The sequence below is a fragment of the Chrysemys picta genome, chromosome 10 (genome assembly GCF_011386835.1).
Source record: "Chrysemys picta bellii isolate R12L10 chromosome 10, ASM1138683v2, whole genome shotgun sequence".
NCBI lineage: Eukaryota > Metazoa > Chordata > Testudines > Emydidae > Chrysemys > Chrysemys picta.
This window is the reverse complement of record NC_088800.1, coordinates 57,218,121-57,243,171: the sequence shown is the minus strand read 5'-3', so window position 1 is coordinate 57,243,171 and position 25,051 is coordinate 57,218,121. Positions and strand designations below refer to the sequence as shown.

Genomic DNA, 25,051 nt, shown 5'->3' with positions numbered 1-25,051 from the left:
ACTGTCCTGCCCAATTCGGGACAGGTGGTCACCCACAATGTAGTCAAGCCCTAAGTCAGGATTTCCCAACACAATAGCCAACATCAGATCTCATGTTAGACCTTCTTTGGAAACTTCTAACCTTCCTAATTCTGAAAGGTTAAGTGGAGAAATGTAAACGACCATGATACAGGTGTGCAAAATGGTTCATCCCCAAAAGTTAAATGTAGGCCAGAACTAGTCTGGTTTATCTTCTTTTCCCTTTTCCCTTCTTTTCCCTATTAGAAACCACACACAAATTTAAAATGATGCTACTAGAAGGGGATGGATTACTCAGAACCTTGGGACATGGAACACTGCGCCTGTCCTTTCTAGTTCACTATTTTCAATACAGAGCATCGGTTTACATGAAATGAGTTGGTGTTCTGAGCCCAACTCTCAGTGGACAGGTGTCCACTGCACAAGACACACACATCTGCCTCCCTTATTGGTAGTCTCAGCTGATAGGCTAAGGATCTACATACCCTGTTGCTAGAAGTGATGCCTCCATGTCAGAGTGCAGGCACGGGGGGGTCACAGTGTGGGGAAACCTGCATTGCTGTTGTCCATACTGTAGCACTTCAAGAGACAGAGGATTTCGCTTTGAAAGGTGTCAGTCCAGCACTTTACACTGGCATGAACCTCACTTTAAAAAGTATACACATACACACACACGTTTGTATATCTATATCTTTGCACACATGACACATACAGAGCACTCAAATGTAAGGAAGAGATGAAAACAGAAAAGTAGCCATACCAAACCAGGAAGAATTGGTGCAAGCCACATGTGTCTGCCATCACCACTGTCATTAACTCTGTCAATGAGTTTATCTGGAGTTCGGATATCTCCACACACACCCTCTAAAATGTTGACACTGTCTGGAAAAGCAGCAATATCTGAAACAAAACTTAAGCTTAACTAACCAAACAGGAAGAATCAAAAACACCATCATTTTACAACTTATGTTTTTTCTACCAGACTTTGTGATAAATGTATTCTCTTTAGCAGTATAGATTATAAAATCCTTCCTACAGCTAGGCTGATTAGAAGACACTTATTGGCGACTTTGTCAGTTAATTGAAGAATTTAGGGCCAGATTTTCAAAGGTATTGGAATAAACCAGAGCAGATGGCACCTAAGTGCGAGCAGCTAAGTCCTGGAGGATCAATGGCCTATAGGAACAAAAGGTCAGAGGAGTCCATGCCAGCTCGGAGGAACTGGGGTATGGGTACCATCTTGGCTGTAGTATGTGTGTGGGGGGGGAGGGGCTTCGGTGGAAGGAGGAAGGATTGTGTTTCCCTTGGTGTGGGTATGCATGAGTCTGGGGGGAAGGACAAGTTGTGAGCAATTTGGACTCAGATTTGCTAGTGTCCCGAGGGCAGGTGATGACCAAGCAGTCAAAAAGCAGTGCCCCACCAGGCTGGAGGCTCAGACTGAGCAGCCACCAGAGAGCAGTACACCTCACCAGGCTAGTGTAGCTCAACTTTATGTGTCCCACCAGTGGGATTAGAGGCCTCGGGTGAAGGAGCTAAAGGTTTTGGGCACCTCCAGAGGCAGGGGAAGGGACTGTGCTGTTGTTTCACTGTTTCAGTGTTGTTGTTGAATTCCCTTACGTTTCTCACTACATTTAGCCCACTGGTCTGTATCCATTCCCATGCCTAATATTCCTTTATAGAAATGGTTACAAAACTCTGGTGTAATTCAGTTTTGTGCCAGGAGTTTCTGGACCTCCATAAGCAAAGGAGGCAAATGCCTGACCCGGCAAGGAATAGGTGCAGCAGTCTCACTACCTAAGGACATATCCAGCATACGGAAAAGGGGATGTCTGGCCTAGTATTTAGGAGCCTATTGGGATTTTTGAAAATGCCTACATGGATTAGATATGCCTAACTCCCACTGATTTCAAAGTAGGTATCTCTGACTTCATAACACAGTTCCATCCTCACAGATGAGAGTTTCCTCTCCATACTTTTCTGTGTCGAACCCCAGTTTTTTAGTATGAACTTGTGAAGGTTCCTCATGTGAAACCTGGGTCAGGGGATGTCAATGGAAAAAATAATCATCCCAGGGGTCTGAGCAGGCTCTTATGATCTCTTTGAGCTTTGGATCTAGAGTGCCATACCTTTATAGTTTTGATAACTATTTTCCCTATGGTAGTCTGTATGAGTAATCCCAGGCACATCAGCGAATAAGTGGGTGTGAGGCTGCCCTTGTCATGATTTAGCATAAATCTGAAAGATAACAGCACCCTGATGTCAGTGTTTGTTGCCTGTTCCAATTCAGTACTATATCTTGTCTTTGACAATTAGATAAGGGAACAAATGAATTTCTTTGGTTCTGACTTGAGCCACTATTGTTACCACACCTCTGTGAATAGGCTCAGAGATGTTTGTAGCTTCAAGATTCAAATCTATCGCTGCCTGAATGATCTTCTGATAAAAGTAAGAGTTTATTTACTATGACGTACTGTTCCAGTGGTAAGGTGACATGTGTCTCTGGACAAAGAAGTAGATAATATGTAATATTAAATGCCTTAACTTTACATTGGCTTGTAGTTTTGTAATAAGTAATGCAGTATTTTTGTCTGCAGATAAATAAATCCTTCCTCAGCAAGGGGAACAGTCTGCCATGCTCATCAAGACACCATATTCTAATATTATCATCCATCAGGAGAAGAGGTTCCAGAGTCCTTTACAGGGACCACTCACCCACAAGCTGTTTTCAAGACAGATTTAGGAAAAGTCTTCCTGATCTTGGATCAATTTCAGAAGTTTAAATCCTTGGTTCTCCCAAAGCTTTGAGACCATCAAAAAAATCTCAGCCTTCCAATGCAGGAGAGGGTGCGGGTTCTGGGAGCTGTGGGTGGCCGTGCCTGCAGACAGTCAATGTAAACAAACTGTCTTGCGGCCTGCCAGTGAATTATCCTGATGGGCCGCGTGTGGCCCGTGAGCCGCAGGTTGCCCACCACTGGATTAGAGAGTGAGAATACCCTAAAGGAGCACATGTGTGGAGGAGCAGAAGAAAATGGAAATCTTGAGTTAGGGATCTCAACCAGGACAAAAGTCAGAAGGACTGCTAATTTTGGAGAACTGCTCCTCCCACTGCAGAGATGTGAGGGAATATGCTGAAGGAAAAGTACAAAGGAAGGGAGAGAGATCCTTTTCTTGAGTAGAACAATGGAAGAAGCTTTGAAGCAGAAACTGGAGTTTGAATGTCAATCATACCTTGGAGCAGTGGGTTACCCAGAGGTAAAAGAAGCTGGAGGCTAAGGCTAGTGAGCTCCTGAAACTTGCCAATGAAGCATTAGCCTACACACTGTGGCAGAAGAAACTGGGTTGCAGGGAAAACTGGTCCAGGACTGTGAAAGATGGTGTGACCAGGACACTAAAGCATGGGTGGAGACCTGCACGCACATGCTGAGCCCAGAAGTAGATTAGTGGCAGGCTGGTGTAGATACAGGGGAGTTGTTTGACCCCTCAAAGCTCCAGAAAAGCCTTCTAAGAAGGAAAATTGGCTGTTTGTCAAAGGACTGGGAATCCCATGGCACAAACACCAAGAACCAGTACATAGAAGAAGCTGCAATAATGTCAGTAGACTCCTCAGTTACTCAGCAGTCCTATATAATAATGGGCTGGAGGGAACTGGAGGAGAAGGCTGCTACGACTGATGGGAACTGGGCTGAAATCCTTGAGACCTGCTCTTCACGGGAAAGGTTCTTAGTGCAAGCCATAAAGTGGAAGCAGAGGCTAACCCGCCACAGAGCTGAAAAGGAGATTGGAGAACAGCAGTCTTCGCTACTATAGAAGGAGCTAACTGCACCCCAGAACCAGCTTAATGTCAAGCAAGGGTTGAAGTCTGACTTGGAGAAGGGTAAAGAACTAGAGGACCTAAAGGCTGAAGTGGCCACCCTACAAAAAGAGCTGGAATATTGCAGAGTAACGCTATACAGAAGGAGAACAGGCTGGTGAAGGAGGTACAACGGTCAGCTGAAAATAAGAGCTGCCCTGCTAGAGCTATAAAAACATGGGACCATGAGGAAACTGCAAGACAAAGCCCCAGCCACTGTGCTACTAAAATGAAGGTACCTACCCCGAAGAATAATGAAAACTTGTGTGGTTCTGTGGTCCAGAAGATCATTTAAAAATATTCTGGGTGCAGGAAGAAGATCAATGGGGGATGCTGAGTGAGCTGTTAAAAGATGTAGGAAAAAAAGGGTGCCGTTCTTAGTATTCAGAAATCCTGAGAGAGAGATGAGCTTGAATAAAGACAGTCTTAATTCTGAGAGATGTGCTTGTGTCTGGCTGTAGCCAGGGAGGCTCCTCCCCAAGAGAGCAAGAGGCTGCCTCAGACCAATGTAACCATGGTAAAAGCCCAATGCTGTTGACCACATTCAAGAAGCTCACCTCTTGAATCCTGATTTCTTTCCTTTTGGTGGTGGTTTGGAACTGTGGATCTGTGCCAAGGCACACGAGCCAATAAAATAAAAAATAAAAGTAAAATAATTAAAATAAAAATAAATTAAATAATCAAAATGAACAGCTCTAGCCTAACTAAACTGAATAGATAATTAGGTCAATAAGCAGGCACTGGGAAAAGACGGTTACTCACCGTTGTAACTGTTGTTCTTCGAGATGTGTTGCTCATATCCATTCCATTAGGTGTGTGCGCGCCGCGTGCACGATCGTCGGAAGATTTTTACCCTAGCAACACCGGCGGGTCGGCTGTGGAGCCCCCTAGAGTGGCGCCTTCATGGCGCTGAATATATACCCCAGCCGACCCGGCGCCCCCTCAGTTCCTTCTTGCCGGCTACTCCGACAGTGGGGACGGGGGGCGGGTTTGGAATGGATATGAGCAACACATCTCGAAGAACAACAGTTACAACGGTGAGTAACCGTCTTTTCTTCTTCGAGTGCTTGCTCATATCCATTCCATTAGGTGACTCCCAAGCCCAACTTAGGTGGTGGGGTCGGAGTGAGACATTGCTGTGTGCAAAACCGCTGATCCGAAGGCGGCATCGTCCCTGGACTGCTGCACTAGTGCATAGTGTTCTGTAAACGTGTGGACTGACGACCAAACCGCAGCTCTACAAATGTCCTGGATCGGAACTTGCGCCAGGAAAGCCGTCGAGGAAGCTTGGGCCCTCGTGGAGTGAGCGGTGAGGTGTGGTACTGATACACCTGCCAGGTCGTAGCAAGTCCGGATGCAAGACGTAATCCAGGAGGATAGGCGTTGTGATGAGACCGGTGAGCCTTTCATTCGGTCGGCCACTGCAACGAAGAGTTGCGTCGTCTTTCTAAAGTGCCTTGTGCGGTCAATATAGAAGGCCAGGGCCCTGCGTACGTCCAGAGAATGCAAACGTTGATCCTGGCGAGTAGCATGTGGTTTAGGATGAAAGACCGGGAGAAATATATCCTGGTTGATATGAAAAGGAGAAACCACCTTAGGGAGAAAGGCAGGATGTGTACGAAGCTGCACTTTATCCTTATGGAAAACTGTGTAAGGGGGCTCGGATGTAAGCGCCCTGAGTTCAGAAACGCGCCTTGCTGAGGTGATGGCTACGAGGAAGGCTGTCTTCCAGGATAGGTACAGAAGTGAACAGGTGGCCAGTGGCTCGAATGGAGGACCTGTGAGCTTGGAGAGGACCAGGTTGAGGTCCCACGTCGGAACGGGCTGACGTTGTTGTGGGTACATCCGGTCTAAGCCCTTGAGGAATCTAACGACCATCGGGTTAGAGAATACCGAGGACGCGAGTTCCCCTGGGTGAAAGGCCGATATAGCGGCCAGGTGAACTCTAATTGAAGATATCGCCAACCCTTGCTGTTTTAGGGAGAGGAGATATTCCAAAATGAGAGGGATAGGTGCCTGTAACGGGGACGTGGCTCGTTGTTCGCACCAACAGGAGAACCGCTTCCACTTGGCCAAGTATGTGGTCCGTGTTGAGGGCTTCCTACTGCTCAGCAGAATCTGTTGGACAGAGTGCGAGCACTGCTGCTCTGCCTGGGTGAACCATGGAGCAGCCACGCCGTGAGGTGGAGTGATTGCAGGTCGGGGTGACGCAGCCGACCGTGGTCCTGCGTGATGAGATCCGGATACAATGGAAGCGGGATCGGTGTCTGAACCGAGAGTTCCAACAGCGTGGTGTACCAATGTTGTCTCGGCCACGCTGGAGCGACCAGAATTACCTGTGCCTGGTCTCTGCGCAATTTGAGCAGTACCTTGTGGACCAGAGGAAACGGAGGGAAGGCGTAAAACAGGTGGTCTTTCCAGGGAAGGAGAAACGCATCCGAGAGGGAGCCCGGAGCTCGACCTTGCAGGGAGCAGAACACGTGGCACTTCCTGTTGTCTCGGGATGCAAACAGGTCTATCTGGGGAAACCCCCACCTCTGGAAGATGGAATGTATAATGTCCGGACGGATAGACCACTCGTGCGTCTGGAAGGACCTGCTGAGTCGATCCGCTAGAGTGTTCTGGACTCCAGGGAGGAACGATGCCGTGAGGTGGATTGAGTGGGCGATACAGAAGTCCCACAGGCGAATGGCCTCTTGGCATAGAATGGACGAACGTGCTCCTCCTTGCTTGTTGATGTAAAACATGGCCGTGGTGTTGTCGATGAGAACTAACACACAGCGGCCACGTAGGAGGTTGAGAAATGCCTGGCACGCCAGGCGCACCGCCATCAGTTCCCGAACATTGATGTGCAGGGCTAGTTGGGGTGCAGTCCACAGGCCCTGGGTATGGTGCTCGTTGAGATGGGCGCCCCAACCCAGAGATGAAGCGTCTGTGACCAGGTGCAGAGAGGGTTGTGGGGCGTGAAACGGCATCCCCTCGCAAACCACACTGTGATCTAGCCACCAGGTGAGGGAGGTCAGGACCGAGTTCGGGACCGTGACCACCATATTCAGGCTGTCCCGATGTGGGCGGTATACCGATGACACCCAGGTCTGGAGTGGGCGAAGCCGAAGTCTGGCATGCCTGGTTACGTACGTGCAGGAAGCCATGTGGCCCAGCAGGGTGAGGCACGACCTCACCGTGGTAGTTGGGAAGGCCCTGAGCCCTTGAATGAGGCTCGTGATGGTACAAAAGTGGTTGTCTGGCAGGATGGCTTGTGCACGTCTGGAGTCTAGGACTGCGCCGATGAATTCTATTCTCTGGGTAGGTTCCAGAGTGGATTTGTCCTTGTTGAGCAGGATGCCCAACTCGTTGAATGTGTGCACTATTATGTGGGCGTGAGCTTGAACTTGCTCTTTGGTGCGACCGCGTACCAGCCAGTCGTCTAGGTACGGGAACACCTGTATCCCTTGTCGACGAAGGTACGCTGCCACGACAGCCATACATTTCGTGAACACCCGTGGGGCCGAGGATAGGCCGAAGGGAAGGACTGCAAATTGGTAGTGCACCGCGTTTACCACGAATCGCAGGAAGCGTCTGTGAGGTGGGTAAATTGAGATGTGAAAGTATGCGTCTTTCATGTCGAGGGCGGCGAACCAGTCTCCAGGATCGAGAGAAGGGATAATGGCCCCCAAAGAGACCATGCGGAACTTCAACTTTACTACGAATCTGTTGAGTCCGCGCAAGTCCAAGATGGGTCGCAGACCTCCTTTGGACTTGGGGATCAGGAAGTAACGGGAATAAAATCCCCTGCCCCTTAACTCTATCGGAACCTCCTCTATGGCCCCCATGGCCAGGAGCGTAGAAACCTCCTGAATAAGAAGTTGCTCGTGAGAAGGGTCCCTGAAGAGGGACGGGGAAGGGGGGGAGGAGGGGGGGATTGAAGAAAACTGGATAGCGTATCCCCTCTCCACCGTGCGGAGGACCCAACGGTCCGAAGTTATAAGGGACCAAGCACGGTGGAAGTGGGAGAGGCGATCCCGAAAGGAGGGGGCTGGATCCTGGGGGATGACTGGGGCGCCGTCCTCGACCGCACCTTCAAAAGTTCTGTCTGGGGCCTGAAGGTGGTCTAGGTGGCCCTTGGTTCTGGCCGGGTTGGGGGCCGGTCCACCTTCTTCTACCACCTCGCCCTCGCCTCCGGGCCGAGTCCTGTCTCTGACGAGGCGGGGGGGGGTAGAAGCGCTGAGGCTGCGGCCTAAATGGCCTGCGTTGAGGGCCCACAACATGCATCCCCAGGGAGCGCATGATTGTTCTCGAGTCCTTGAGGCTCTGCAGGCGAGAGTCCGTCTTATCTGAGAACAATCCATGACCCTCAAAGGGGAGATCTTGTAGGGTTTGCTGCAGCTCCGGAGGCAAACCCGAAACCTGAAGCCAGGAGATCCTGCGCATAGCGATACCCGAAGCCAGGGTCCTCGCAGCTGAGTCTGCAATGTCCAAGGAGGCCTGCAAGGAGGTCCGAGCCACCTTCTTGCCCTCCTCTACCATGGCTCCAAACTCTTCCCTGGACTCTTGGGGAATCAACTCCTTAAACTTCCCCATAGAGTTCCAGGAGTTGAAATTGTAGCGGCTCAGTAGCGCCTGTTGGTTTGCCGCTCTAAGTTGTAGCCCTCCGGCTGAGTAAACCTTACGGCCAAACAGATCAAGCCGCTTAGCCTCTTTTGATTTAGGCGCTGCAGCCTGCTGGCCGTGGCGCTCTCGTGCATTCACTGATTCCACCACCAGTGAACACGGTTGGGGGTGGGCATACAAGTACCCATAGTCCTTAGACGGGACAAAGTATTTCCTTTCCACCCCTCTCGCTGTGGGTGGAATAGAGGCAGGAGTTTGCCATATCGTATCCGCATTCGTTTGAATCGTGCGGATCAGGGGTAACGCCACCCTCGATGGGGCATCCGCTCCAAGGATATTCACGATCGGGTCGTGCACCTCCACTATCTCCTCCGCCTGCAGGTCCATATTACGGGCCATCCTACGCAGGAGATCCTGGTGAGCCCGAAGATCTATCGGAGGGGGACCCGTACATGAAGTGCCCGCCACTGCCTCATCCGGAGAGGAGGAGGAGGATGCCTCCGGTGGTACTGGATCCAAGGGGGGGTCCTGATCCCCCTGCTCTTGGGCCGGAGCATCACCTGCACTTGGGTCCATGGTGTCGGGTGGCGTGGACACGGAAGCCTCCATGCCTCCTGGCGGAGGCCGAGAGATGGTGGATTCTGGGGCCCTTCTGACCGAGTGACCCGAGCGAGAGGTCGATGGTATTGGAGCCCCTTGCTCCTGGTGGTACGCCCACGGGGTCCAAAACGACCAGTGAGATGGTCCATGAGAGTGGTCCTCTGCCATCTCCTGCCAATGGCCCAAGTTTCGTTCCTCAGCTTGCCCTTGAGGGGGATATGCCGATCTCGACAGGTCCTCCGAGGAGCGAGACACCGATCTTGACGGCCATGGCGGTGCCGAGAGAGATGAAACGATCCCCGTGGGCTGCGGTGCCGCACGGTGCCGGTCCGGGGATGATCTATCTCTGCGCGGTGCCGGCGATCGGTGCCGGGAGTCGGATCTGGACCTCGACGAGGACCTGGAGTATGCCCGGTGCCGGGAGCGGCCCCTCGACGTCGAGCGTCGACCGTAGCGGTGCCGAGAACTACGTCTCGACGTTGATCGGTGCCGACGATCATATCGGTGCCGAGACGTAGAGCGGTGCCGCGAAGAAGATCTTGGCCGCGAGTACGACCGGTGCCGAGACGATATTCGGTGCCGGGACTGCGAGCGGCGTGGGGACCTGCTTCGGGACCTGGATCGGTGCCGAGGTTCCAGCCCTTGTGATGGAGGGCGCATCAAGGCAGGTTTCCCTCTCGACTGGACCGGGCGAGTCAACGGTGCAGTCGGTGCCGGTGGTTGAGGCGGTGCCGGCTCCGTGAGAGCTATCAAGTCTCTCGCCGCCGCGAAGGTCTCTGGAGTTGACGGGAGACACTGTATCACCGCCGGCCTCGGTGGAGACGCTATTTGCACCGGACTCAACGGCCTCAGCGCCGGAGTCGACGGTGCTGGAGGCACCTGTTTTCGTTGCTCCACCGGCGGACGCGGCTCTACCCCCGGCACTGGGGGAGCCGGCGTCTTCGGCACGGATGTCCCCGTTTTATGGGCTTTTTTATGCCCTGGGGATAATGACCGGCGCCGAGGCACTTGCTGTGCTTGCGGTGCCGACGAGGTCCGGTGCCGGGGAGGCTTGTCTGACGCCACTCGCGTGGTCGTCATAGCCGGTGCCGCCGGGGCACTGCGCACCGAGGTGCTAGGCGTCGGAGCCTGGCCCGTAGAAGGAGTGTCCGGGCTAAGTGCCGCCTCCATCAGGAGTTGCCTGAGCCGAAAGTCCCGCTCCTTCTTGGTCCTTGGTTTGAAGGCCTTACAGATCTTGCATTTATCTGTTTGGTGGGACTCTCCCAGGCACTTCAAACAGGAGTCGTGCGGGTCGCTCGTGGGCATAGGCTTAGCGCAGGAGGCGCACTGCTTGAAGCCGGGAGCGTTGGGCATGAGCCCGGCCCCGCGGCCGGGGGAGAAAGGGGGAGACGACCCCCTTAATCCCCTGAACTACAATAACAACTAGAACAACTTTAAAACTATTTAACTATTTAACTACAAACACTAGAACTACAACTATAACTATAACTGCGACTGACTAACTAAGCTAGGGAGAGTGGAGAACAGCTAAGCAGCGCTCCACAGTTCCAACGACCGTCAGGGGCGGTAAGAAGGAACTGAGGGGGCGCCGGGTCGGCTGGGGTATATATTCAGCGCCATGAAGGCGCCACTCTAGGGGGCTCCACAGCCGACCCGCCGGTGTTGCTAGGGTAAAAATCTTCCGACGATCGTGCACGTGGCGCGCACACACCTAATGGAATGGATATGAGCAAGCACTCGAAGAAGAACAATCTGTTCCAACAAATTCAGGTCAGCTCAAGCTGGTGAGATTCCTGGTCCGTCTGCTACTGTGGTTGTAAGGAACTGAGGCAGCTGGAACCCACCACTCCCTTCTATAGCTTTGCTTTCAGAACATTCAAGAACAGTGAGGGGAGGGGCAGGAGGAGCCATGAGAATGCTCTAATGCAGTGCTTCTCAAAGACGGTCAGCCGCTTGTTCTGGGAAAGCCCCTGGCGGTCCGGGCCGGTTTGTTTACCTGCCGCGTCCGCAGGTTCAGCTGATCGCGGCTCCCACTGGCTGCGGTTCGCCGCTCCAGGCCAATGGGGGCTGCAGGAAGCGATGCGGGCCGAGGGATGTGCTGGCTGCCCTTCCCGCAGCCCCCATCGGCCTGGAGTGGCGAACCGCGGCCAGTGGAAGCCGCAATCGGCTGAACCTGTGGATGCGGCAGGTAAACAAACTGGCCCGGACTGCCAGAGGCTTTCCCTGAACAAGCGGCAGACTGGCTTTGAGAAGCACTGCTCTAATGGACACTACTATGAGAAGGCTCCACCAGTCCAAGCTGCATTGCCAGGCCCATCCCAAGGGCAGGAATGTGAAGAGGCCACTTGTTGAAGCAGCAACATTATGAAATTGTACCTCAATAAATATCACCAAAAACTCAAGAGCAATCACAGCAGTTAGTCAGGAGGGGTAATACTGCACTTTTTGTATAGGTCAGCAGATGATGGTAGGATAGGGTCCATCAAGGACTGAAGAGTGCATTTGAAAGAGAAAAAGAAACTCAGTCTGGTAAAGGATACTGTTTTCAGTGAGTAAGATTTTGTCTCCATGTTCATTATACAACTCTAGTCCATTCAAACCAATATAGTATGGATCACCCCAGCTCGTTAGAAGCTGAAACTGGAAAATAACTGAAAGATGTTATTAAGGAAAATGTTGATTCCAACATTTTTTCTATTTCAGAAGAAAGTTATAAGAGAATATTAAATCTCTAAGGTGAAGAAATGGCTGTGCAACCTTTGCTCTGCCCACTTGTGTGTACGCATCATGATACTGTCTTTAATTACAGGGGCACACATTATTTAGTACATCATACATTTTTTTTCTACAGTCTTATTTACATCGGTAACATCTTGCATTATTCTTTTTCATTCTCTTATTACTTTCACTAATTCATTGTCATAATGGTCAAATATTCCTTCCTTGACTTAGACTGCTTCTACCATAAGTTGTCTTCTCTCTAATTAATAATCTGCATTCACAATACCATACATATTCTTTTTCTCAAACATCACAGTCTTCCCTAGATGCGGGTCACATGATGAGCCAACTAACTATGAAACTAAATAAGCTATGCACAAATACATGACACGGGTACTCTGATTTGCAATTCAGGAGAGGATTCAGGTAACTATAAAGCCCATTTAGCTAACAGCTTATATGGGATACAATTAATTGGTATACAGATTCACTGATTCTGATGTCAGAAGGGACAATTATGATAATCTAGTCTTGTCTCTTTCATAATACAAACCATATAATTTATCCCAGTAATTCCTATGCCAAGTACAATAACTTCTGATTGAACAAGATCATGGCATTTAGAAAAAACATCCAGTTCCTGGTGATGTGGAGTCCACTACTTCCTTTGGTCAATTGTTCCAATGGTTAACCACCTTTACTGTTAAAAAACTGTGCCTTACTTCCAATCTGAATTTGTCTAGCTTGAACTTCCAGCCACCAGACTTTTGATTAAATAGTTTGCACTAAGTGAGATTTGAAGACCTTGCATCATCCTTTTACGTCCTTGTGCTGGACTAATCCCAGACCCACATAGTAACTGGGAATAGGAATTGCAATCCTGGATCAGGCCAGGGTCCATCAAGTCCAGACTTCTGTCTCCAACAGTGGCCAGGGCCAGATACTTACCACAGAAGTGCAAGAAACCCCACAGTACGCAGATGTGGGATAATATGCATCTCCTAAGTATCAGAGGGGTAGCCGTGTTAGTCTGTATCCACAGAAACAACGAGGACTCGGGGGGGGGGGGGGGGAGGGGGGCACCTTAAAGACTAACAGATTTATTTGGGCATAAGCTTTTGTGGGTAAAACCCCCCACTTCTTCAGATGCATGGAGTGAAAATTACAGATACAGGCTTAAATATACTGGCACATGAAGAGAAGGGAGTTACCTTACCAGTAGAGAACCAGTGTTGACAAGGCCAATTCAGTCAGGGTGGATGTGGTCCACTCCAATAGTTGATGATGAGGTGTCAATACTAAGAGAGAGAAAATTGCTTTTGTAGTGAGCCAACCACTCCCAGTCCCTATTCAAGCCCAAATTAATGGTGTTAAGTTTACAAATGAATTGTAGCTCTGCAGTTTCTCTTTGAAGCCTGTTTCTGAAGTTTTGTTGTTGAAGGATGGCTATAAGGTGCCACAGGACTCTTTGCTGCTTTTACAGATCCAGACTAACACGGCTACCCTTCTGATACTTTTAATCTGTTATTGAATGTCTAGGGAAGATTGAAGTGTTCTCCTACTGGCTTTTGTAGGTTACCATTCCTGATGTCTGATTTGTGTCCATTTATTCTTTTACGTAGAGACTGTCCGGTTTGGCCAATGTATATGGCAGAGGGGCATTGCTGGCACATGATGGCATATATCACATTAGTAGATGTGCAGGTGAATGAGCCCCTGATGGTGTGGCTGATGTGGTTGGGTCCTCTGATGGTGTTGCTAGAGTAGATATGGGGACAGAGTAGGCAACGAGGTTTGTTACAGGGATAAGTTCCTGGGTTAGTGTTTCTGTGGTGTGGTGTGTAGTTGCTGGTGAGTATTTGCTTCAGGTTGGGGAGCAGTCGGTAAGCGAGGACTGGCCTGCCTCCCAAGATCTGTGAGAGTGAGGGATCGTTTTCCAGGATAGGTTGTAGATCGTTGATGATGTTGTGGAGAAGTTTTAGTGGGGGACTGTACGTGATGACCAGTGGTGTTCTGTTATTTTCCTTGTTGGGCCTGTCCTGTAGTAGGTGACTTCTGGGTAACCGTCTTGCTCTGTCAATCTATTTCCTCACTTCCCCAGGTGGGTACTGTAGTTTTAAGAATAAAGATCTTGTAGGTGTTTGTTTCTGTCTGAGGGACTGAAGCAAATGCGGTTGTATCTGAGGGCTTGGCTGTAGACAATGGATTGTGTGATGTGTCCTAGATTGAAGCTGGAGGTATGTAGGTAGTATAGCAGTCACTAGGTTTCAGGTATAGGGTGGTTTTTGTGTGACCATCACTTATTTGCACTGTAGGTCCCAGGAAGTAGATCTCTTGTGTGGACTGGTCCAGGCTGAGGTTGATGGTGGGGTGGAAATTGTTGAAATCCAGGTGGAATTCTTTAAAGGCCTCCTTCCCATGGGTCCATATGATGAAGATGTCATCAATGTTGTGAAAGTAGAGGAGGGGCACTAGGGGACAAGAGCTGAGGAAGCGTTCTAAGTCAGCCATAAAAATGTTGGCATGCTGTGTACCCATAGCAGTGCACTGACTTGAAAGTATAAGTTATCCCCAAATCTGAAATGGTTGTGGGTGAGGACAAAGTCACAAAGCTCAGCCACCAGGTGTGCTGTGGCCTCATCAGAGATACTGCTCCTAACAGCTTGTAGTCCATCCTCATGTGGAATATTGGTGTAAAGAGCTTCTACATCCATGGTGGCCAGGATGGTCACCAATGCATTGCAGTTTCCTCAGGAAGTCGCTGGTGTCTCAAAGATAGCTATGAGTGCTGGTAGCCTAGGGTCTGAGGAGAGAGTCCAAATAGCCAGATAATCCTGCTGTAAGAGTGTCAATGCCTGAGATGATGGGGCATCCAGGATTTCCAGGTTTATGGATCTTGGGTAGCATACAGAATAGTCCTGGTTGGGACTTCTCCTAACCACTAACAGAGAGAGGCTTGAGCCCTGAGAAGCAGGTGGATTTATAGCCTTTTAAACCTTGTTTTTAGTGTTTACTGTTATAACATTGTATAATCTTGATGTTTGTGGAAATGTCCAATCCTTCTTTGAATCTCATTAACTTCTTTGCCTCAGTGACATCCTGGAGCAATGAGTTTGTGTGAAAAAATATTGCCTTTTATCGCTTTTGAATTCACTGTCTCTCAATTACTTTGAATGTCCTCTTCTTTCCACTTGGATAGAGAGAGAAAAGAAGTTCCCAATCCAACTTCTCTATTCGGGAAAATTGAGTTTAAAATATACAATTAACATAGTTTAGTACAAATCATTGTTACGTCCTGACTTACATTCATGTCACTAGTTTTTGTCCTTCTTATTTAAATCGTATCCAGCTTTATTCTGTATGGAGGCTTATAAAAACAAGAGGCAGTTTTTAGAATTGATCCTGAATTAGAGGCGGAGCCAGTGGAGAGTTTGAAGCTGGGGTTACATATTCATGCTTCATTGTATAGGCTATTTATATTTATTTGTATTTTAATGATGCCTCTCACATGCTTTAGGTACCTCACTTAAATTAAAACAAAGCCTTATAGAGGAACTCTGAAAATGCTGGGGTCAAGAGAGAGGTATTCAGGGAGACCAAAAAGAACAGAATTGCAATACCCATAATAATAATAAAAATAATCACAAGATACTATACATAATAATACAAGTGAGAAAATGATAGGGAAGGATACAACCACATGGCATCAATGGTGCTTCATAGTCCATACTAGCTTGTTCCATCCCACGTGAATCAGTTCTGCCAAAATACACAAGAAAAATTTTAAAATCCTGACATATTTAGTAAAGAACAGACACTCTCCACCAAAAAATGATCAAAAAACAAAAACAGAAAACAAAAACAAACCAGTGAATTTGGAGAATGTATCCATCTGCTTTCAGCACAGGAATTCTCTGAGAAACTACAGGAAGAAGAGGGCCTTATTTTCACAGCTGAGTGCAGAACTCCACATTATTTTGTACACACATTTATTTCTTCATGCTAATTGTTCACTGTGCATCTAATTGGCCACTTGCACATACAGTCTTTGTAAGCACATGTGAAAATTAGGCACACAATTGAGGGCAGATTTAAGTGCCTGTAATTTTAAAAAAGTATGCCCAAAGTACTTGATATTTGTATCCATGCACTTCATAATGCATCTGCTTCAGGGAGGCCCATCCAAACAGACTACCTTCAAGGAATAGGTAAGAGAATATGTAAGGTTTAGATAGTAAAAACATTCTATTTTACCTCCCATATGGTCTGATAATCTGTTGGGGCTTCAAGTAGTCAACAAAGAGAATTTCTTGAGCAAAGTCAAAGTGACAGTTGCCTGGTCCCTTTCGGATAAGAAAGCCCTCTGGCGGGGAGATACAGTGTCCATCCAGCAAGACATGGACAACCTTAGCCTAGGGAAAGAACACCTTATTTTAAAACATATGGATCTAATACAAATATGTTAATTTCACTGGCTGAAACAATTTAATTATTAAAGATACTTTTGTTGTATTGAACTTATTTCATCTCCCTTTTGACAAATTCATTGGAATCTGAATTCTTACAAAAAAGAAGGCGTAAAATACATATACCTCACTAGTGACACAAGAAGTGTAAATCAAAATGTCATTGAGATAAAAATTCCCAGGAACAATGAGCATGCTCACACTCAGAGCTTAGCCTCCAATATGCTAATTTTAATTCCTAGTAAAATTCCATTAAAAACCCCTTCATTTAAAAGGGGCCGAGGCTGGTTAAGAGTGACATCCCACAACACCAAACCTAAAAGGCAAGGAAGTAAGTTATGGGACACTGCTATGATCACTATTGAGCCTGTCTGAATGTATATAGGCTCTCGATAGAAGTGCTGTGTTTTTAAATTTTAAATTTGAATTTTAAAAGTAAAAGATTTTATTTTAATAAAGGTAAGTATCACTTTCCCCTAAATTGTTGTTACATTGCTGTTTAAAGTTAGTAAATTTGGTTTTACTAGCATCAGCAAAATACAAACTAGTAGCAACTTAAGGAACTGCTTTCACCTGTAATAAGAAGGAACTGATTAACCTCAGAATTAAGAGGAAGAGAGTTTATCTTTGTGCTCTGGAATGCAAGGTTGAATGTTTGAGGAGTGACTGTTTATAGTTCCACTTTTTGTCAGATCTGCAGTTATTTTAGTAATTTTAAAATCTGTTTGCGGTTTGGGTTTATACTGGGGGATGTCACACCTACCAACCTTTATCTTTTTGAAGAAAGCTTTTGTTTACAGAACTTCTTTGGTTTTTAATACAGCAAGTGTTGAAGGGCTCTGGGAGATATATAAGAGGAGATAGTGATGCTCTCCATGTCAACTTTTGCCATGTATATAGGAATATTGATGGAGCAGGGATGCTTGCAGTGAGAGGAAAGAGAGCAGAATGCAGGGAAATAACATAGCTGTGCTCTTGGTAGTTGCCTTCTAGTTTTAGCCTTTGGTGTCATGTTTCCTGGCTCTTCCCAACAACTAAGAGTGTTAGAAATGTCCTCCTAAAAAATGATAGCTCAAATTCAGATGTATTCACACGACTCCAGAGACGGGGGCCTTAAGAAACACACCAAATATCACACAACTCACAACAAAATAGTGAGGGTTGGCAGTACGGAGCCCCAGCATTGCAGCATGTAACCTCTTTCTCAGGGGAGCTCTTTCTACTGCTCTCCAGCATAGCCAAGGATTGTGTCACAGACTATCTCCCCACAGTTTCCTAGCCAAAACATAGATGGCAGACATCTTTTCTGGGGGCAGCCTGTAGCTGCAGCCAGTAGTGTAGCTAGGGGGGTTCAGGGGAAGCACCGCTTCCCCTCAGCAAATTTTTCAAAAGCGGCGCCTGCTGGGCCACTGCTGGGGTCCTGCAGGCAAGTGGAGGGGGGGGGCAGCAAGGCCAGACTCCGGAGGAGCCATTGTGGGGGGGTGGGGGGCGGGTGCGCCCAGAGGAGCAAAGGGGCCGGCTCCTCGGCCATCGCGCCCCACGCGGCCCCAACATCGCCGCCGCAGCCGCCTCCTGCGGCGGCTCAGGGCGTGGCAGCCGAGCACTCCGCAGTTGGCGGGCAGCTTCCCTCTCCCTGGCAGCTTCCTGCTTCCGGGCCAAGGGAAGCAGGAAGCTGCCGGGGAGAGGGGATCTGCCCGCCAGCTGCCCCTCGCCCGCCGTGGGCTCCTCCTCTGCAGCGCTGCCCGCCACGGGGCTGGGGCTCTCCCGGGGCTCTGACCTGCACACGCCCAGCACTCCCGGGGCTGCTCCTGCCTCCCCAGGCTGGCCCCAGATCCCCTCTTCCGGGGGGCTGAGGTCCTGCTGCAGCTTGCGCCCCTCTGCCTCCTCCCCAGCCCCAGGGGGTTGAGGCCGTGCCACCCCTTCCCCAGCTTCCCCCTCCAGGCTCCAGCAGCCCCCGCACTGTCCTGCCGGGCCTGTTCAGCCCTCGACCCCAGTAGAGGGCTAACCTGGGATGGGGTTCGCGCCTGGCGTGCTCTGTGCTTGGGGTGAGGCAGAGATGGAGGAGCGGGCGTTCAGCAGCCCCGCTGGCCGGACTACCAGCTCCACGGAGCTGCCGCCGCCTCCTCAAGGCCAAGCAAGGCCGCGGAGACCCAGCAGGACCCTGCGCCCTCCCCAGTCGGGGAAGAGACTGAGAGCTCAGCCCGGGGCCCAGTGCCCCATCCCTCTGCCTGATGTCCCCCGCAACACCCCATCTTGCCCGGTGCCCCCCAGGGCCCGCCAGGCGGATGGCACCAGGTCCTGCCCTCATGCAACCCGCCCCTACTGTGCAGGTGAAGGGGACGGCCCGGCCCGGGGGGAGCCGCAGCAAAGCCCCGCCTGGAGCTGGTGCAGGAGACGAGCGGGGCTCTCAGCCAAGGATCTGGCATCAGCCTGCAGCAGGGAGTGGAGCCACCCCCCCGCCAGCTTGGCTCAGCCCAGCCCCGCTCTTAAAGGGACACGGACCCCACCGCGGCTTGGCCCGGCCCGGGGGGGTGTCAGGGTGCGTGCAGGGGGCTCCTGGGTGCCTGCAGGGCCCTGGCAATAGATGGGTCTGGAGGAGCCAGCAAAAGGGGGGGCGGCCAGAGGAGGAGCCAAAGGGGGCGTGGCCAGAGGAGGAGCCAAGGGGGAGGCGCCTTTTTTATGTTTGCTCCCCCGCTCTTAAAACCTGGCTACGCCACTGGCTGCAGCCCCACTGGAAATGAAAGAGCAAAGAGGTAGCCATCTTGAGTTGGTACAGCCTTACAGTCAGATGGCAAGCAGCACTCTTAGATGTACTACATTTCAGTTGAATCAGGCTCCCAATTTGGAGAGGAGAGAGAGAGAGATAGAGTCCAATCAAAAAATATACTTTAGCCTAAGGGAAGGAGCACTGACCTGGGAGCCAGGAGAGCCCAGGCTGAAATCTCACCTATTCTACTCACTGCTGCTTATATTTGTGTGCATTTTACAGCCCTTATTACTGAGCCATACCTCAAACACCTATTTGAGGAGGCAGTCAAGTATCAAACGTCCCATTTTACCAATCAAGTAGCAGAATTGCACAAGTTCATTTCTAGCACAGCTGGGAATAGAATCCAGTTCAGTAATTTGACAGAATTTAGTCTCAACTACACTGACAAACCAATGTGAAAAGCTATCCTGTTAATCATCAAAAAGCAACAGAGGGTCCTGTGGCACCTTTGAGACTAACAGAAGTACTGGGAGCATAAGCTTTCATGGGTAAGAACCTCACTTCTTCAGATGCAAGTGAGGTTCTTACCCACGAAAGCTTATGCTCCCAGTACTTCTGTTAGTCTCAAAGGTGCCACAGGACCCTCTGTTGCTTTTTACAGATTCAGACTAACACGGCTACCCCTCTGATACTGTTAATCATCAGTAGGCCACCCCACCCCAGTGCTAGGACTAGAACCCAGTATTGTACAGCTGACTAGCAAATAGTTACTTAAGCCACTGGAAACAGGTACATGTCACTTTCCCCTCTAGTGGCTGCTCCACTGAGAGAACAACACTTATTCTTGCACTTCAGGTGTTAGAAAGATAGGCTGGGAATGTGATGGTCTGTGGTTCAAACTCTGCTGTGACCCACACCGGGTTCCCTGATGGCTGCACTGTAGAAGTTGTGATTTTCCAAAAATTACAAAAAAGGCTTATTTAATTCACACAGTGAGAAAATATCCTTAGGCAAGTTTTAATCTGCCAACTAAGGTGTATGTGACATGTAACAAAAAACAGGTGTTCCACTTTTTGGTCATATTTCACATATTTTGATCACCTGATGTCACACACTGTCCATTTGGTGGTTGAGAAATTTGACAGCACACTTTTTAATGAAATGGGGGCCAGTTTTCTGAGGGTAGCCTGTGGCTTCAGTCCCATTGGAAACAATGGGAAATAGTGGCAATTTTACTAAACTCACCCCCCTTTCACTTTGGAGCAAATTTTATGGCATCTGAGTGCCTGGCTGTAGATAACAGATTTCTTGGTGTGTCTGGGGTGGTTGTTGGCTCATTGGAGGTAAGTGTGGTGAACCGCAGGTTTCTTGTACATAGTCATTTGTATGGTTCCATTATTGATGCTGATCATGGTGTCCAGGAAGTTGATGATGTGTGGCAACGTTCTAGAGAGAGTTTCATCGATGGGTGGTGGTTGCTAAAGTTGTGGTGGAAATCTATGAGGGACTTTAGGTAATCTGTCCAGATGATAAAAATATCATTGATGTATCTCAGGTATATCATTGATTTTGTGGTGCCTTTCTTCATAAATTCTTCTTTGACGTACCCCATGAAGAGGCTGACATACTGGGGACCCATCCTAGTACCCATGGCTGTTCTCATGGTTTGGACAATGTGTTGTGACAGTCTGTACTCTTATGTTCACCACTTTTACAAGACTATGATAAATTTTGTACAAAGTATGCCATGTGAGGTATCATTTGAAAACTCATAATCTACTGAACATTATCGCCCTGGTAAAATGTGTGACAACATTGTATATAAAGTTGTAAAGTTCTACTGTATATGGCATGTTCCAACTCTGGGGAAACAGCTTCAAACTAGTTCCCCAGAGAGAAAAAGCTAGCCAGCACCACAGCCAGGTGTCAGCGTAATCATATGGACTATCACTTGATTAAGTGACCATTCTTTGGCAGGAAGAAGGGTGTGAGCAAGAAATTTACATCTTAGCAATAGAACAGTTGAAAGTTACCGTCCACAAACTTTCAGTTGCCTGAACCCCAGCTAGAGATGATTCTCAAAGAGGAGGAAAAGATATAAAAATGAAGAACAAATCACCTGTCAACCCTTTCTCTCTGCCCACGACATCCACAACGCGTGAAGAAGAAGAAAATGAGCATTGAACTGGGGGATGGGTCCTGACTGAAAGGCATCCAGCCAGTAAGACAACCAAGGCATCTTTTAGAAAAAAATTCCTGTTGGCATTTTATACAGTGATACAATAAATAAAAGGAGAACAAAAATTACCTCCAGCTAAGAGAGCACATGGAAACCCGTGCCCCACAAACTGCTATCAGTGTCTTTCCTAATTAGATTTTCTATGAAAGAGTATCCCACAATCTAGAACCTCAATGCTTTAGGAGCTAATGCCATATGGAAGGCATCCATGCTGTGTCCTCTCCCCACCTAGTATTTACCCCTATCCGTTTGTTATTTTCAATGAATTTGGCACCATGTGCTATTGTGTGTCTCAAAGAAGAATCAGGCCCTGTGATTTTCTTAGAACCATCTCTGGCTCTTTTTCTTGTATTTGCTGATTGTGAAGGAAGACAGAAACCCATTAAACCTGCCATGAAACTCAGTCAGATAATTTAGAAGGATTTATGCTATTACATTAAAGCAGCCACATTCATTTATCAAAGCACAAATTTTCTAATGGGTGGTTGAACACTTCTGCTGGCAGTGCCACTTTCTTTCACTCACCCCTCTATAGGTATCCTCTGGAGATTTATTATAGTTCCAAAAGCGAAGCCCTGCAATATTTTCAGCTTTATCAAAATAGATTGTGATAATGTGATCTTCCCCATAAGTGAAAGGAATAAGCCACATATGATTATCTTCAACAGTGATGTTAGTCCCATCTATTAACCTACAAACACAGAAAAATCCTTTAGTGATGGACTGGCAATTGTTAAGCAACGGAAAATAGCAAGAGAAAACAGTACACAGAACGGACACAAAACTGATCGCAGGAAAACATGTGCCTTATTTCTAGTCTGAATTTGAGTAGCTCCAGCCTCCAGACATTAGATTTTATTATGCCTTTGTCTGAAAGTTTAAAAAGCACTCTACACTATATCATCATGTAATTAAAGACAGTGAGTAAAATTTTCTAAAGTGTCTAAGTCACTTAGGTACTTTTGAAAATTTTACCTAGTATCATAATGAATACTTACAAGAAGACAAATTAATGTTGAGTTAGGAAATGCCAGAATTAAGGTTACCTAACTTTTGATTGTTTGAATTCATGATTTAGTATTTTTAACTTAAATTTTTATATGTTTATATTTCATATATGTGAAAAAGGGGGCAGGGGAAGAGAGAGAATATATATGGAAAAAGATAGAGAACACTATGTAACCTGATAAAAGAGGCTAAAAGGAAAAAGAAGGAAAAGAGGAAAGAGATTGAGCAATCATGAGGCATGACTGCGATAAATATAGGCTTACCCATGCTAGGTTTTAGCTTGCTAAAAATTGCAGTGAAGCTGTGGCAGCATGAGTGGTGGACTAGCCACCTGAGTAAAAGCCTACCAGTACCCTGGGTACATACTCGAGTGGCTAGCCTGTAGTTGCTGCCATAGCTTCCATGCTATTTTTAGTGAGCTAGTTGGATCAAGGCTAGTTGGCTACACCTACATGTACTGCAGTTATGCCATCTGATTGCAGTGCAAGTAGACAACTCAGGAAAAGATACTTAATGAATTATCAGAAAAAATAAATCAAGAGATGCAGTAAATGAATGTGGTTCTCAGTTTTGTATTTGGTGAATATATTTTCATCCGGGTTAGTAGGCTAGGTCCTTAAGCTAGATGATATCAGTCTTCCTTTTTTAGACACTGAGAGGACAACAGTTGTAATTACCTCAGTTTAGAGCAGACATAATCTAAAAAGAAGAATGAGGTTTCAACGCAATAACTTTTAATGATTAAAATGTTATGATCGCAAAAGTGAGCCACTCAAAAATCAGGAAATGACAAAGTTAATTTTGCCCATGTAGTCTTAACTCTGCCCATGTGTTTATGCAGCATGATACAAACTTTAATTAAATCATTGCACAGTATGATTTCCGAGAACCTCTGCAGTGTATGTGTAGAATTGTGCTCAGTGAAGGAAAAGATGTGACAGATTTATTTCTAAATAACTTAAGTCTGAAGTAAAATAACTTTACACTAAGTACTTATTACAAATATTTTAAAGAAGTCAAATTAATTGTTCATAGTGATGTTACTATATGTAATAATTTTTTTTTACATTTGCTGCCAAAAGAGTGCTCCCTGCCTGACTTCTGAGTGCTTAATTATGCAACCGTAACATTTTCTTTCACAAGTTATTTTAAGAGCATTCCTTAGGTTTGTTATTTTAAAAAAATTAAAAATGGTAGGTCTGTCCTGTGCAAAATATTCACTTAAGGAAACAAGGTCTTGCATAAGTCACTACATATTTTATTCTATGAGGCAAGAACTCCAGTGTTCTCTTGTCTCACTGAACATGCTCCTTGCACCATAAATGTTTTATGTACTATGCACACAAGCTATTATTATTTGTAATGCAGTTACACCTAGATGGCCAATCAGGGATGAGAGCCCCATTATGGTAGGTGCTGTTTGTGCATACGGTGAAAATGTGATCCTGCCCAAAGAATCCAATTAATTTTACAGAAAACTTTACTTTCTAGGCACATAACATATTTCAAATGCATGAGCCAATGCACATTAAATGAGGTGGAGCTACCAGGAAAACTACTTGAGTGTGTGTGACATAGTTTTCATATGAACATAACTCAGCCCATAACCCATTTTCACTGGAAAACTGAAAGGTGTTTCTCCATAATGAAGAGTATTTGCTTGACATAGTTCCAGTGTTTACCACTACATTTTAGCACACAGCTTTTTTTTTTTTAAAGGGAGGGGGTCACAAGAACCTATATTTGCTCAAACTTTCCAAAAATGATTAATACTTGGGCTGAGATCAGGTCTGCAAAATTGTACTGTATAGGGTAACCTGATTGCGGGCCGCAAGACATTTTGCTGATGTTGACCATCCGCAGACAAGGCCCCCCGCAGCTCCCAGTGGCTGTGGTTTGCCGTTCCTCGCCAATGGGATCTGTGGGAAGCAGCGGGCCGCAGGGACGTGCTGGCACAGGAATCTGCAATCTGACACAGGTCATAGCTAATGATAGCACCGCTGCGAGTTTACATTATTATTAATTATTATTATTATTGTTATTATTATCATATAATAAGGGTTAAACAATTATATCATTTTATAAATTTAACTTATATGTATTTATAATAAGTTCTCATTCATTAACTCTAAAATCTCAGACTAATGAGAATATTGAGAAGACTATCACTGAAACAGCCCACACAGGACAAAACACTACAGGAGATACTTAGAGTTTTCAGTTGTTTTTCTACTTACTTGTCTAATGTTCTGGAATCTTCCATGTACTCTGCAAGGTCATTTAAATCTTGTGGTGAAGCAGAAATCTGATCCATAGTAATTGGCAAAGCCTGACCATCCTTTCCTACTGCTTCAAGTCCGGTCAGTCCAAGATAATGTGTGTCTCCCCAGGATAAGGTGAAATTTAGCTGCAGACCTAAAAATAAGAATGAACACATACATATTTATCAGTCAGTAGCAGGAGGCACCAAAGAAATTATCCTAAAGCACATACTAGCAGATCAGTTTATTAATCCAAACCTCCATAATTAGCATGCAACAAGAAGGAAGCACCTCCTTTCATTTTTTTCCAGGTGCATCCAGAAAAGTGCAAAATAACAATATGCAAGTTCAAGGGCTAACTAAGATTTGCTAACAGTAACTGGAGATAGCAGGGGATCTAAGGAATTCAGAGTAGCTTGTTATCCACAAAGATGCAGGAGTTTCAAAATCTTTGGGAGCGGGCATTAAAATGTGAACTCAATGCCTGCAAACTCACCCCATCAAGTCCATTCAAAATGCTGCTAAGAGAATCTTCCTGACAGAATACTCTGTCACCCCCACTACTGC

The 25,051-nt window shown here is 47.2% G+C and overlaps 1 protein-coding gene across 16 annotated transcripts in view; it reads right to left on the bottom strand.

Annotated features, from left to right (window-relative positions):
- The window catches only part of KATNIP (katanin interacting protein), a 198,444-nt gene that overhangs the window by 27,439 nt on the left and 145,954 nt on the right, over positions 1-25,051 (bottom strand). For 13 of the 16 annotated variants that reach the window (XM_065559886.1, XM_008162544.4, XM_065559885.1 and 10 more), the window contains 6 exons: positions 24,461-24,638; positions 21,741-21,906; positions 16,055-16,212; positions 15,495-15,559; positions 11,620-11,730; positions 779-918 (listed from right to left, as the gene is read on the bottom strand). In XM_065559886.1, coding sequence (XP_065415958.1) covers positions 779-918; positions 11,620-11,730; positions 15,495-15,559; positions 16,055-16,212; positions 21,741-21,906; positions 24,461-24,638 — 818 coding nt within the window. Of the gene's footprint in view, positions 1-778; positions 919-11,619; positions 11,731-15,494; positions 15,560-16,054; positions 16,213-21,740; positions 21,907-24,040; positions 24,193-24,460; positions 24,639-25,051 lie in introns of those variants that run through there. The other 3 variants (XR_010591157.1, XM_065559893.1, XM_065559895.1) reach the window with 3 other exon arrangements.